At 38.1% G+C, this 13,587-nt stretch overlaps 1 protein-coding gene across 1 annotated transcript in view; it reads left to right on the top strand.

The window, feature by feature from the left end:
- The window catches only part of TENT4B (terminal nucleotidyltransferase 4B), a gene marked incomplete at its 5' end in the record, with an annotated part of 43,330 nt that extends 32,036 nt beyond the window's left edge, over positions 1 to 11,294 (top strand). The window contains 7 exons of the mRNA XM_082005848.1: positions 2,932 to 3,060; positions 4,302 to 4,515; positions 5,260 to 5,386; positions 5,494 to 5,597; positions 7,371 to 7,558; positions 8,130 to 8,294; positions 9,624 to 11,294. Of these exons, the coding sequence (XP_081861974.1) occupies positions 2,932 to 3,060; positions 4,302 to 4,515; positions 5,260 to 5,386; positions 5,494 to 5,597; positions 7,371 to 7,558; positions 8,130 to 8,294; positions 9,624 to 9,803 (1,107 nt within the window). The 3' untranslated portion in view covers positions 9,804 to 11,294. The remainder of the gene's footprint in view (positions 1 to 2,931; positions 3,061 to 4,301; positions 4,516 to 5,259; positions 5,387 to 5,493; positions 5,598 to 7,370; positions 7,559 to 8,129; positions 8,295 to 9,623) is intronic.
- Positions 11,295 to 13,587: the final 2,293 nt, after the last annotated feature.

The following is a 13,587-nucleotide window of genomic DNA, read 5'->3' as shown; positions in this document are numbered from 1 at the left end:
GTACAAATGCTAATTAAATAGAATAAGTTGAATTTAGTAAGTTATTGTTCAGGGATTCACTAATACCTGTATCATAGATACATTGTGGTTATATTTGTTTAATTTATGGGATCATTTTGTTAAGATTAATGTGCTTTTATATTTAAGTTTTGAAGTATCATTACACTATTTTCTTGTCCTTTATTCAGTGCGTGGGACACTCGTAAATGTCTCAGAAAAGCAGCAGAAAATTTTTCTTGAGTTTTCATGTTCTGTGTAGGGAGATGAAGTGCAGATCAGTCTCACTTAAGTGGTTAGGTATTACTATTCTGCTACTAACTGCTTTTTAACCAAACTAACGGACAGTAGGAGAATCAAAATATTTCAATAGCTAGACAAGCAAAACTCCTTCATAAAACTCCATAAATCGGAATAAAGCAAGCACTTCTGATCACAAGGGTTAGAAATCATGTACATCTGCTTTAATAATGTCATAGAGTTGCAAGAAGTCTTCTAAATTTGGGGGGATTTTCAGTTGCTGATGAGTTGAATTTGTGGCCTTCAACTTGTTAATCTTCAGTTCCTTCATCTATGTTCAGTAGCAAGTATGAAAGTAGCTCAGTTTGCTTCTATAGCGTCTATTTCTTTAACCTGTAGAAGGACGCAGGAGAAAAATCTCTGTCCTTCATTTCGGTAGAACAGTCTGAGTCCTTGTCTGCTAGTCTCACCTGTGTGCTTACATAAACCTTCTGCTTAAACCTTGTGCCAGTGAGGCCTCTTGTACCTGTGTTCAGAGTAAGAGGGTGGGGTGGCTCCAGAGACCTTTCTTCTCTCAGCCTCGTATCTGATGAACGGAAGTCGATTGTGTTGGCCAACTGTTTGCTGCTTCAAGACCAATAGTTTTGTGCTCCTTGTTGGGGAAATAAGATGCCCAGATTCTCTGTTGTAAGACACTAGCTACCTGGAAGTTGGTAGCTAACTTCAGTTTTTATATCCTGTGCGTTGTCGCGTTGCCTTGCGGTGGACAGGCAGTCTGTGGTTGGTTTTCTGCCGCAACACAGGGGCTCTATTTCTGCGACACTCCGCATATAAATTTGTTTTTAGGGAAGTCCATAAGGCCTGCATACTTGCCCCAAATTGCCCATGTGCCTCTCAATTTCAAGATAGGAGGTGGTCTTCTCTTGAGAGCCTGAAGGCACTTTTGTGTGCTTAAAAAAAGAAAAAAGCGTTGGCCTGTTCTTGTTGCGCAGGTTATCCGTAACCCGTTGGAGACGCAGCTTTGGCCTTGGGTGAGGGCACAGCAGGAGCGGGCTGTGCCCCCGGGCAGAGGGCGGGCACTGCGTGTGGCAGCCGCGCAGGCACGGGGCAGGGCCTTGCCTGCCAGAGCGCAGCCCCGTGGTACCCCGGCCCGCAGAGCAGCTCTGGTGACAGTAGTCGGGGTCAGCTCACAGTCCGGCCAGCGGCTGGCAGGCAAGTCCCCAGTAAGGAGGCCGAGGCTGACGATGCCAAGTCAGTAGTTAGGGTCAGGGTCAGTGCACAGAGCATGGCTCACACAGACGCCGAGGGGAACAGCTGAGACAAAAAGCAGCTCTCGAGCGAAGTGGAGGGACTCCCGACAAGGCTTCCCCCATGGCGCCTTCCCACAGGGCTGTTATCCCAGCAGCCCAAGCCAAGGCCGTGCAGCTGAGCCTCACCAGAGCTGGCCTTGAGCAGGGGCGGCTCGGCCTGGTGTGGCGGGGGAGAGAGGGCACTCGGCCCTGACACACAGCAGGTAATGGCTGTGCTGCTGTGGGGGGTCGTTTGTTTAATTTGGAGAAAACTAAATGTGTACTTGCCAAGTGACTTCACTGGTGTTCTTGAGGTTCTCTCTATAAAACACTTACAGGGCATTCTCTTGGGTCTTATTTTGTCCCTTGTAACGTTGAATACCGAACTGAGGTGTCGTGTTCAGTATTACCCTTGGAAATGCGTGTTTCTTTTCATCCAGTTTGTTTAAGAAGTCTGAGGCAGCTGAAGCCTTAATGAAGGTTTTGCAGTTTCCTCAGAAAAATCCTGTCTTTGAATTTTGGTATATACTGCTACTTAGCACTTCAGCGTGTGACTGTTAAGTTCTTAATTTTTCCAAAAAGTGTTCTTGGGATCTTCACTTAAATAGGGCTCCCGATACTCACCGTAAGACTCGTGCAGAGAAGTTCTTGGAGAAATTCTTCTTTCCCTTTAATCTTTTGTAATCACGGATACCATGATCCACATCTCTTCTCTGACACTAAGGAACTTTTTAGCTCTGTGTTGCTAAAAGGAGTGATATTATTGAGCCTCTTTTGCCCCCTCCCCTGTGAGGGGGTGTACAGAGTGCAGGCGGAGCCCCAGCCTCCACTGCTGTCCCAAAGGTCCATGTTCTCTGCATGTGCAGCGTATGCACACCTCTAAGGGAATCCATGCGGACAAACCTATTGAAGGACCAGTTACCCACGGGTAAGTATTTGGCTCCTTTGTAAAATGTTATCTGGGTGTAGTAATTTTGAAGCACTGGTTTGAACTCTGAGCATCTGAAGTACTTGCAGGACAGAAGTCACAGTCCACTTTGGGGTAACTCCTTGGTTGTAGCAGAAAGGTTTTGTTACAGAGGTGGATATCTCCATAGTTCTTCCTTTGCTTTGCTTTTCACTTGTATGAGAAAAGAAAGTGTATTTATATATTCAAACATATTCATTCTGATTTTATGAGGTAATAACTTTTTTCTGTTGTTAATACCTGCCACCAGAGTTGAAGAGGTAAAATAACTGTACTGATCACAGGCAGAGCACTTGGCTTCTCCCCGTTACTAAAAATAATAAGTTATAATTATGCTTAGTTTTGAGACTTAATATACAGATAGCTTCAATATGCTTTCTTAGCATCAGTTGGATATATGCATCACAGTATCCTAACACCTTTGTTTTTCTCTTTCAGAAATACCCTGTATTACCGTATCTAGTTTTAGTATTGAAACAGTTCCTGTTGCAGAGGGACCTTAATGAAGTATTTACAGGTGGAATCGGTTCTTATAGTCTTTTTTTAATGGCTGTCAGTTTCCTTCAGGTAAGCTTAATGAAAAAAGGGCATGACATTAAGGAGGAGTTTAATCAATCCTTAAATTCAGTCATTTAAGCTATCCTGTTTGTGGTTTTGCACCCCTTTTTCATTTAAAAATAGACACATCCCACCTGTCTTCTGTTCTTTCTCCCATACTGGTACTTTTGGTATTCGAGATGTTTGGAACACCAGACACCATTAGTGTATCGATACCAGGCCCATGTGTCATTCATGGTAAAGTAATTTGACTGTTGTGTAACTTACTTGGAACAAGCTATATAGGTTGGTGTTAGATGCAGCTGTCCTTTAAAACACTGGTTTTCCAGGTCATACACCCTGTATGTGTGTTAATGAATGCAATGGAATTTTGCTTGTTTGTCTACGGTTTTAAGCTGATATCAAATAAACATGTTTTACACCTTCCTCTTAAACCTAGGAGAACAAAGTGCATGAACTAAATCTATATTGTTGTGCCTGGGGAATTAAAACATTGCAGAAATGTGAAGCAGACAAGTTCTGGCTTTATCAACCTCGTTATTTTTTCTTGTACTAAATGTTCTTGTATGACTCTGTGTGTATGTGTACGTCTGTACTTTTCCAGATTGTAGGTACTTTTAAACCTGAGCCTGTTTGCTGAGTGCTATTGCAGCTGACTGCTGAAAAGAAATGAAGGCAACAGGCATATCTTTTTGAAAGAAACCAAAATCTCTCCCAAACCCAGTTTTTTCTTGCATTGACTAATCGTGTTTCCATTTGCTCCTGCAAAGAAAGAAGTTGGGGGTTGTATCTGTTACGGTTCTGAACTGGTTTTGTTCATAATCTCTCAGGCTGCGTACTTAACAGTAGAGGGGATCATTTATGTAGCTGTGCACATTAGAAGCCTGTATTTGTATTGCAAACCCAAGTTCGTGAAGTGCAAATCTCTTTGTTTTTTTTACAAGAACGCTGCCATTAGTGCTGGAAGTTCACTTATTGAACTGAAAGTTCAAATACAAGAACAGTAATACTTGACAGCCTTATTTTTAAGAGGTAATTAATTTATAGAAATTTTGATAGCATCTTGTTTTAAAGATGCAAAATTGCTTTATCAGAGGAAAATACTATATTTAGACATTTGCTTTATATATTAATTTTTGTCGTTGTTGTATTTGGACATGTTTGCTGTGGGGGGAAAAAAAGGCACTTAAAGGCATTTGAAACTTGAAGTCTTAAGAAAATTATTTTTTTTCTTTCTCTCTTCTTAATAGCTGCATCCAAGGGAAGATGCCTGTATGCCCAGTGCCAACTATGGTGTTCTTTTAATAGAGTTTTTTGAATTATACGGACGTCACTTCAATTATCTGAAGACTGGAATCCGAATAAAGGATGGTGGCTCTTACGTTGCCAAGGATGAAGTGCAAAAAAGCATGCTGGATGGCTATAGACCATCAATGCTGTATATCGAAGATCCGTTACAGCCAGGTATCCTCATAAACCAAGATTTAACATACTGACTAAGAAAAAAAGTTAGGGCAATGCTTAATCCAGAGGAGTTAAATCAAAGAATAATGTAGAATGACCACCAAAAAACAAACAGAAGCACTGCATTCATGCCTGTGAACACAAGATGCACTCAGAACACAATGATTTTCTTTAAGACACGTTCCTAGCAAAAGTTACCACGTCACCCTGGAGCACGCCTGTACTGCAGTCAGGAGGTAGGGTATGAGAAGGCACGCCAAGCAACTGTCACATGCTCTGTGGTAGCAGCAGTAAAGCCACAGCACATGGGCCTGGTGTGGGCTGGATGTACCTGTACGTACGCGTGGTCCCTTTCAAGCTTGTGCTTGCCTGTGTCACAGTTGCACTTCATAATATACGTATGCTCTTACGCATTCTCTCCTCTTCAGTTCTGTAGAGTCACATACGTATGTAGTGATTTCATTCTGTACTGTTACCTGTAATATGCAGTACAGGATTTTATTTTTTTTCTTCAAGTATTGCACTTTTACCCAGAGAATTGCCATTTTGGACTTCTGTGCATCTAAATATCTATAGGCCTTTTAAGCTCTTTCAAATATTTATGCTTCGCTAATCGTGTTTACAAGAGGTCACTGAAGTGAGTTGGGACTTAAGGGCAGTTTCAAAAAAATATTACTGTCTCCTGTCTGAAAGGAGAAAACCACGGTTTCAATCTCATTTATTTAACTGTATTCTTATTTTAAGGTAATGATGTTGGGAGGAGTTCCTATGGTGCCATGCAAGTGAAACAGGCTTTTGATTATGCCTATGTTGTTTTGAGCCATGCAGTTTCCCCCATAGCTAAATATTACCCTAACAACGAAACAGAAAGGTAAATTTTATGAGTCTAAATCTCAGACATTCATTGCTTATATTTTTGTGTGCCCAAAAATTAATGGTGGTGATGTTTGTGATTTTTTCTCCCCCCCTGTTTTACAGTATATTAGGTAGAATAATTAGAGTAACGCAAGAAGTGGCCACATACAGAGACTGGATATCAAAGCAGTGGGGAATGCAAAGTAGGACAGAGTCCTCATGTAATGGTAAGTTTTGACTAAGCATGGCTGATAGTGGGAAACTTCCTGCATATTTTGATCATACAGATTTTGTTGTTGCTTTTGCCCCACATAAGGCAATGTATACATCTTAATATGAATTTTATTTTTCTGCTCAGTGGTGACAGGCTTTTTCTTGTGTTCTCATCCAGAAAATTTAGATTTGGACAAGAGTAAAAAGGCCCAAAATACCACATCTTTATTCTACTGTGATAGATTTGGTCAGCACAGGGGTCTGTGAAGAGTGCTGGCTTGCAAAAGGAGACTTTTGAAGAACTTCCAATTTAAATTACACGTGTTGTTACTGTCACACTTCCTTTGTCCTTTAAATGTGGGCAAGGTTTTCAAACGAATTAGTGGGAATGTTAGCGTAAGTCTAAATCCTTACCCTTTGTTGTTCTTTTATTTTTCATTTTAAAGTTTTATATATCATACATGTATGGAAGCAATATTTAAACCAGGATTGACCATATAAGTTGAATAAGTCTTTTAAACAGAAAAATCCTGAAATATCAAGCATGATTCTTGTTACTAACAAATGGAAACACACAAAATCTAGCCAGACAACTTGTTGAAAATGTTCTTTAAAATAATTTCTAATTTTCTAATAATTTCTAATGCCCATCTTCGGTCTTCACCAGCCAGTTGCCATGCTCTTTTGGTGCAGGTGTATCTGCTGGCTGGAAAATTTCAAATTAAATTTAATACTATCCAGTTAATTTTAGAATGTTGCCTACTGGAAGTCTTCTCTTGTTAGGGATTTAATCAGAGAAGATGACACAACTACCCAGTCTTTAGGCTAGGTTGGGATTTTGTTTCTTTCTTTTCAAAGCTTTTGTTAGTGATTTCCCTCACTGTCCTTGTAAATTGAATGTGCTTCTGGGCCATTCGTGTTTTATCACTCTGTAGGCCCTTGTGGCACTGCGGTATTGGTTAGTCCCGCAAGCTCCAGAGTAGTACGTAGCTACTACCTATTGTGACATGTCTGTTAAACTCTATATGCAAATACAGCTAGTGGAGCAACAAATGTGTATTATATAAACCAGAGGTAACTCCTAGGTGTCTTATGTGAGATAAAACAGTAATTAAAAAAATAAAAATAGCCCTTTACCAGGAAGATAATGGTGACAGTTACAGTAGTTGTCTTGTAGATTTAGTTTAGATTTAAGTTCTGACTTTTTTTTTACTTTTAATTTTTTTATTAATTAAGGTAGAAGTTAGTGTGATATCAGAGTTCTGTATCTTGTATTTTCAGTGTAGGCTATCATACAAGCAACCAGACTTACTTGGAGTTCTTACGGCCTGGCAGCTCCAGCAGAAGAAGAACAGGAGTTGCTGAGTGTTGGGCCTATAGGAACAGAATTAAAACCTATGTATTTGAGTGCTGTTGAAGTGTGTCATGAAACAATCTAATTAAGCAGCACATCTGAACTTTGGTACTACCTTTTTCCATGTCTTACCTCTCTAATTTCCATCTTGAACTGTGGGTAATACTTGGCGCTTTTCACAGCGTACATTAATGGATATTGTCAGGAAACAGCACACCCTCTGCGAGGTGTCGGCTTGCTGCAGGCAGTACCTACACACAAACACACGCGCACATGCGTCTGCCGATATTGAAAGTGTGTACGTGTGCAGATAGATGCCTGTGCATGTCCTGCTATATATAATATAATACCTGAGTGGGTATACTTAAAAAAAAAAAAAGGCAACATATTTAGCGGTTTATGTGTGGTAATACTTCTGTTTTGTTTTTAATAGGTAATGGAGTAACCTTGATAGTAGATACTCAGCAGCTAGACAAATGCAACAATAATCTTACTGAAGAGAATGAAGCACTGGGAAAACCTAGAAATAAAACTTCAGAAACACTTAGTAAACATTCTTCAAATTCTTCATCAGGTCCTTTATCATCATCATCCTCTACACTGTCCAGCTCTAGTGATGTAGTAAGTACTGGAGGCTTTCTGATTTTGTTTTTTCAATTTGTATGGGGTTTTTTTTTCTTGATTTGAATTGACACAGAATACATTTTGAAAGCTCGGAATCCTAGTTAATTATTTCATCCAGAATCCTAACTTGCATAAGATGCAATTATGCAATTTCTCTTATGCAATTTCTATACATGTAAGTTGCAGTCTGGTTTTGACACAACACATGTAGAAAGTGAATACAGTAGATACAAAGTTACATAGCCCTCTTTTATCTGGGAAAGCAGTATTTCAAAAAAAGAGATTCGTAGTCTTAAACTATATGGTTAAAAAAAAAATAAATCTGTTTGGGAATTCTATTTAAAAAATAAAAGGCAAATCCCCAAATCAGAATCATGCATCAATACACTTTTAAATCTGTCTGGTTTACTCAGTAAGAATTCTGGATTGAAAGAATGTTAATACCCATTAAAATGAACACACTTTCAGTTTTGACTACTTCTAGCTTTATTCTTAAGGGAAAACTCACTTGTAGGAAAACTCACTTACTCTTAAGAAAAACTCACTAATACTTTACATTTTCCTGAAGGATTCTGATGGAACACCTTGCAAAACCTCTAAACAATTGACTTGTCGTCAGTCTACCACAAACAGAGTGGGGTCACAAGAACTGTCACTGGAATCTTCCCAGTCAAGTGGGAAAACACAAAATAGCCAAACAGCCAATACATCCAGCAACACGAACAAATCTCAGGTTTGTGAAATGTTTGAAAACAGTATAGACTGTATAGAATATTTGAATATTACACGTCCTCCATGGAAGGGTAGCTTGTTCTGGAAAGGAAACACTGCTTTTTTCACCTCTCCTTTACCCCACCAAAAAGCTTTGAGCACTGATTGTATCTAAAATCACCTGGTTCTGTTTAGCTTACACATACGAGTTTTCAACTCTGGCTTTCCCAGTCTTAAAACAGATGAAATTGGATTGACATATTCTGGGAATCCAGATTTGCCAGAAGTATACAGCAGTGTTGCACCTATTTCCTTTTTGCAGAAATCATGTCAGTCCAGTCTTTGCTGCAGAATGTGAGAACTTGAGAGAATAATGAGACTTGCCTACGCTTAGTGGAAAACAATTAGCAAAAATGTATGTTTAAAACTATGACTGGCTGCTCTGTTAGCTGTTGATACTTGTTAAACTGTCTTTCATTAAGCGAGATGCAGATTCCTTGCAGATACATAAAATTCCCTCTGATTTCCCCCTAAAGACAAATATCTTTATGATGAGATCTAGCAGAGCTTACGCATTTAGGGGATTTCTCATGTTGAGGAATGCTTCTATGACAACTCAGTAATCTGGAAATACTACATGCCTCTATATACTTTGGATATATGCAGTTTAAATGTTAATACTTTTTTAGAATTTAGGACTCCCTTAATGTATGAAAAGTAGTCTGGAGTCTTCTGGAATATTATTCCTGAAAAGTAATTCTGAACACTTGCCTGCTCCTTGCTAACGATCTGTCTCTAGCTAGTAATGAGACAGTTTACAAACTAGGCCTTGGATATACCGTGAATGTCTGTTTGTGTTATTACGCAAAGCTAGTTGTGGTGCTGGAATGTGATCCGAGATACTCTACGTCTGTAAAAAGATGTGGTATAAAATCAGTCCTCGTCTTAAAAGAATGTTGTCTTAATTTTGCACAGAAGATACGATTTGAGCAATTTTCGTCTGTCATCTTGGATTATGGACTTAATGTTTCTGTAAAAACTTTTTTGATGGTTGTGAAACGGGAGCCATAGAACAGTTCTGCCCTTTTCCAAATTCAGAGTGCTCTGCTCTTTCCTCTTGACCTGCATAGTTTTGGATCTAGAGATGAACATCTGTGTGCAACCACCAAAGTGAACGATCCGTGGTACTGTGCCGCTGTCACAGCAACGGCCTAGCTGCTTCTGCCGTATCAATTTTTTCAAGTGTAACACTTTCATGAGTTAACGTCCTCATTATCTAGAAATAGGGTTATGCAGTTGCCACACTTTTTTCTCTTTAACGCTGATTTACCACATTCTCTTTCTTTTACAGCATGGATCTGCACGGTTATTTCGCTCTTCTAACAAAGGCTTCCAAGGTCCAACAAACTCAAGCCACGGTACCTCAGTCACAAACAAACAACATCAAGGCAGCAAATCACACCATCAGTTTTTCCACGGCAAAAAGAGGAAACACAAGAGGGATGCGGCCCTTTCAGACCTTTGTAGATAGTTGCCTATTTTATGACTGTTCTTCTGTGTGCAATGATCTCATGCTACGGGATAGTTTGATAGTGACTCCTTGGATCTCTTCCGGAGCTTCAGACTGTTCAGACATTGATTAGCAACTGCATTTTTTTTTTCCCAGCTCGCCACGGAACGGATCATGAAGATTGATCACTGCAAAAAAAAAAAAAAAAAAAAAAAAAGAAAAAAAAGAAAAAAAAAAGAAAAAAATTTAAAAGACAAAAATTAAAAAAAAAAGAGGAAAAAGGCTGCTCATTTGATAAGTCATATGCTACAACAGGGTCATTTAGGATATAAAAGCTTGAATGTAAAATAAATGTATTTCCCATCAGCTCATGCTGACCTGTAGAGGTAGTACTCAGTGTGTCTAGGGGGTGGTAAAAAACAAATAAAACACAAAAAATAGGAAAAAAAGGCAAAAAATTGTATTTTGAGGGAAACCCAGCCTTTGAAGGTGAAAGTAATTTGTGCATGATTTTTTTATTATTTTTGCATATACTTACCATTTTATTGTGTATATATAGATGACCATATAGGAAAACTGACATTTGTAATAGTGGATTTGTTAATACTTTTTACATAACATTACTGTTTAAATTGTAAACATAAATTTTTCTCAGGATTAGTTTGGAAAATAATCTGAATTGTCATCTTAACATCCATATAAAGAGACATTACTAGTTATATTGCTCAGAATTTCTTTTCTTGGCATTGAAAAGATTTAATAGAACATTTGATCTGCAAAAGCTGTTCCTCGAAAGAAAGGTTTATGGTGGCAAATGAAGTTTTTCATTTGTATAATGTGTGCATGTACTTTGTGTAGACACTGAACTTGTCATCTCGGAGAAGTAACCTTCACCTCGTTTTCCAGAGTGCCATCATTTCAGGCAATGGGGTTTTACAGTTGCATCTTTCTCTTCCTCCTCTTAGAGGTTTCTCCCTGACCCTTCCTTTTTTTTAAAGAAATATGAAGCCACTTGGGGTTTGTTGGTTTTTTTTTTCTCGTTTGGTTGGTGGTGGTGATTGTTTTCTTTTTTTTTTTTGTTTAAAAAAACCAAAACCAAAAACAACAAAACTCAGTTTGTTACAGACGTTTGCATTCCTGGGCTGCTTTAATCCCATGCCTCTTTGTTTGTGCCTTTCCTCCCCCTTCCAGGTCTGGGTATTTTTGTCTTTTATATTTTTGCTGACTCCTGTAGGAGATGGTAACTGTTGAAGCTTTAAGTAAATTTTACAATTAAAGTGTTTTTTTCCTCACTCCCCTCTTAGGCATTTTTATATTTACACTTACTCATTTAAAAAAAAAAACAAACCACCTTCAAATAACAAAATATATTTTGTATTGCCTTAAAGACCCAAACCCTTCATATCTCATAGTATTTCTTCATTGACCTAGTTATCATTTAATTTAAACTCCACATTTGTCCGGTTCAGTCGCATTACGAATCTAAGTTGCAGTAACTTTCGTGCCATGAGTATGAATGCAAATTAAATGTGTAATTACACTTACAGGCGTAGCTTGGAACAGGAGTTGGGACACTGCAATGGTAGAAAGTGAAGTGGCATTTACTTTCATGTATTTCTTTAAAGAGGAAAGTCTGTACTCGGCATACGTGGCTGTATTTAATGCAGCTGTTCTGGAGATGATGCTTTTATAAAAAGTACTATTAGCTTTTAGAAAAATTTTAATATACATTTACAGAATACTACAGACCAACCTGACCTTTAATGGGCACTGATGAGTGCAATGATTTTTAAAGTAAAATAATGCTAAAATAAGACCAGAACTGATGTCATCACTTAAATTAATAAACATTTTCAATGTGTTAAAGTGTTTTACTTCAAAAAGGAAAATATATATGTTCCAAAAATATGGAGAGTCGTAACATTTACTTGAACACTAAGCTTAAGTGATGTTAATTTGACAATTTTTTTTTTTAAATTTTTAGATTCATATTTTAATTTGATCAGATAATTTTATCAACAAGATGTTGAGTTTTGTTCATAGAAACTAGTAAAAGTTGTACCACATTATGCATAATCACAGTATTTATTTTGTTTTAGATTATTGTGAATGTGTAGACTTATGTTCACCGCTTAGGGAACAATTATTTATAAATTATATTAATCCAGTATTGTTAGCTGCTATTAGCAAAACTGTTCCAAAACTTAATACTTGCAAAGATCTGTATCGCATTTACCACACTGAAGTGTTTTTAAAAGAATCACCCTCATCGTTGAAAGCAAATGTACTCTTAGGGTGCAGATATTAGTGTTCCAATAAGCATGTGATAATTTTAAGGTGGTGGTAGCGGGAAGATAATCTTGATTCCATTGGGAATCTTAGGTTTGCCTCAATTTATGGTTTTCATAAATTTAATGGAAAATAGCTTTTCCTGGACTGCTCAAGTTTCTTTTTGGTAAACAGTATCTTTCTAAAAGAAAAAAAAAAAAGAAAAAAAGAAAAAAAAAGCATGAAGGAAAAATTGAGGTATTTTACATTGCCTCAAATGACCAGCATTGTATTCATAAAATACTGTATATCTTGCAAATCTTTATTTAAACAGAACAGTTGAACTGTTCGTTTTTCAATCTGAAGTAAAATACTTTCAAGACCTTTTAGTTTGCCTGCTCATTTGTCTTGTACATTTCATCTCTGTATTTGACTCAAGTCTAATTCCTTTTTGAGTTTCAATACTTTTGTGAAGATTTTGTGAATATATGAAAAATAAATGTTTAATCTAACGACTGCAGTTTATCACCATTCTTGACTCTTACCCTGTTTTTTTCCTTCACAGTACTGTGGAGAGAACAGACCAGTCAAGGCGCTTTGTAGCGTTTTTGTAGTCTCTGGGTGCCGGGCCCCTCCGCCCGGTGTTTGGAAGCTGGCTTTGTTCAAGTGGGCTTGGTCTGCCGTGTTTCCTTCCAGGAGAGCTGAGGCAGTCTGTATGCCTGAGAATAAGTGGCAGAATATAGACATATAAAGGGTTCTTAGTCTATTATTTTTCTCTAACTTTCCTCTGCAGTATTCATAGGAAACTTGTGGAAGGATCTGTTCACTTTGTCAGCCGAAGTTGGGTTAGGGGTGGTGGTCCAGCTGCAGGACAGCAGCTTTTCAAAGCTGGACCTGCCACGCTGAGGAGGGCTTTGTAGAAATACGCAAAAGTTACTGTCAGCTAGAAACCGTGTTTAGCATAGTTCCTGAAGCATGGTTGGTATTACTATTAATGTTCTTAACTTTGGTTATCTTCCTTCCTTGTGTGAATCGGCAGGGAGACGTGCACATGCTGAAAGTTCTTGTCTTGCCGCTGGTAGCCTACCAAAGACCATCTGAAATACGTAAATAACCTGGAATGTTTATGTGTCGTCCTGTTTGACATTAGATTGATTTGTTAAGGGTGTTCTTTACTTTTTTCTTAAAGAGTAGTTCAAATGGTGTTCAGGTTAAAAGCTGTATATATATATTTATTTATTTTAATTGTTGGTCTTCTACCTGTGGCAGAAAAGAAGCTGAAATGTAAGTAAATCTTGCTGTTTGTGAGACATGACGTGATTCTGTTTACTGATCTCCGTGTTCTGTGCAGCTTTGTCAGAATTTACAGCTCAAGTTTTTCAGTGTATAATAAACTTGTTTTCCTGGAACTTAATCTTTAGAAAATAATTAGTAGTCCAATGGCTGCTGGCAACTTTGTTAATGTAGTTTCAAAATGGACTTTTTCCATTCTACATCTGTAGTTTCCATGAGTGTATCCTAAATATAATGTGAGCAA

Source organism: Phaethon aethereus, assembly GCF_964289735.1.
Source record: "Phaethon aethereus genome assembly, chromosome: 13".
Taxonomy (NCBI): domain Eukaryota; kingdom Metazoa; phylum Chordata; class Aves; order Phaethontiformes; family Phaethontidae; genus Phaethon; species Phaethon aethereus.
The sequence above is the reverse complement of the archived record's forward strand: the minus strand, read 5'-3'. Positions and strand labels throughout refer to the sequence as shown.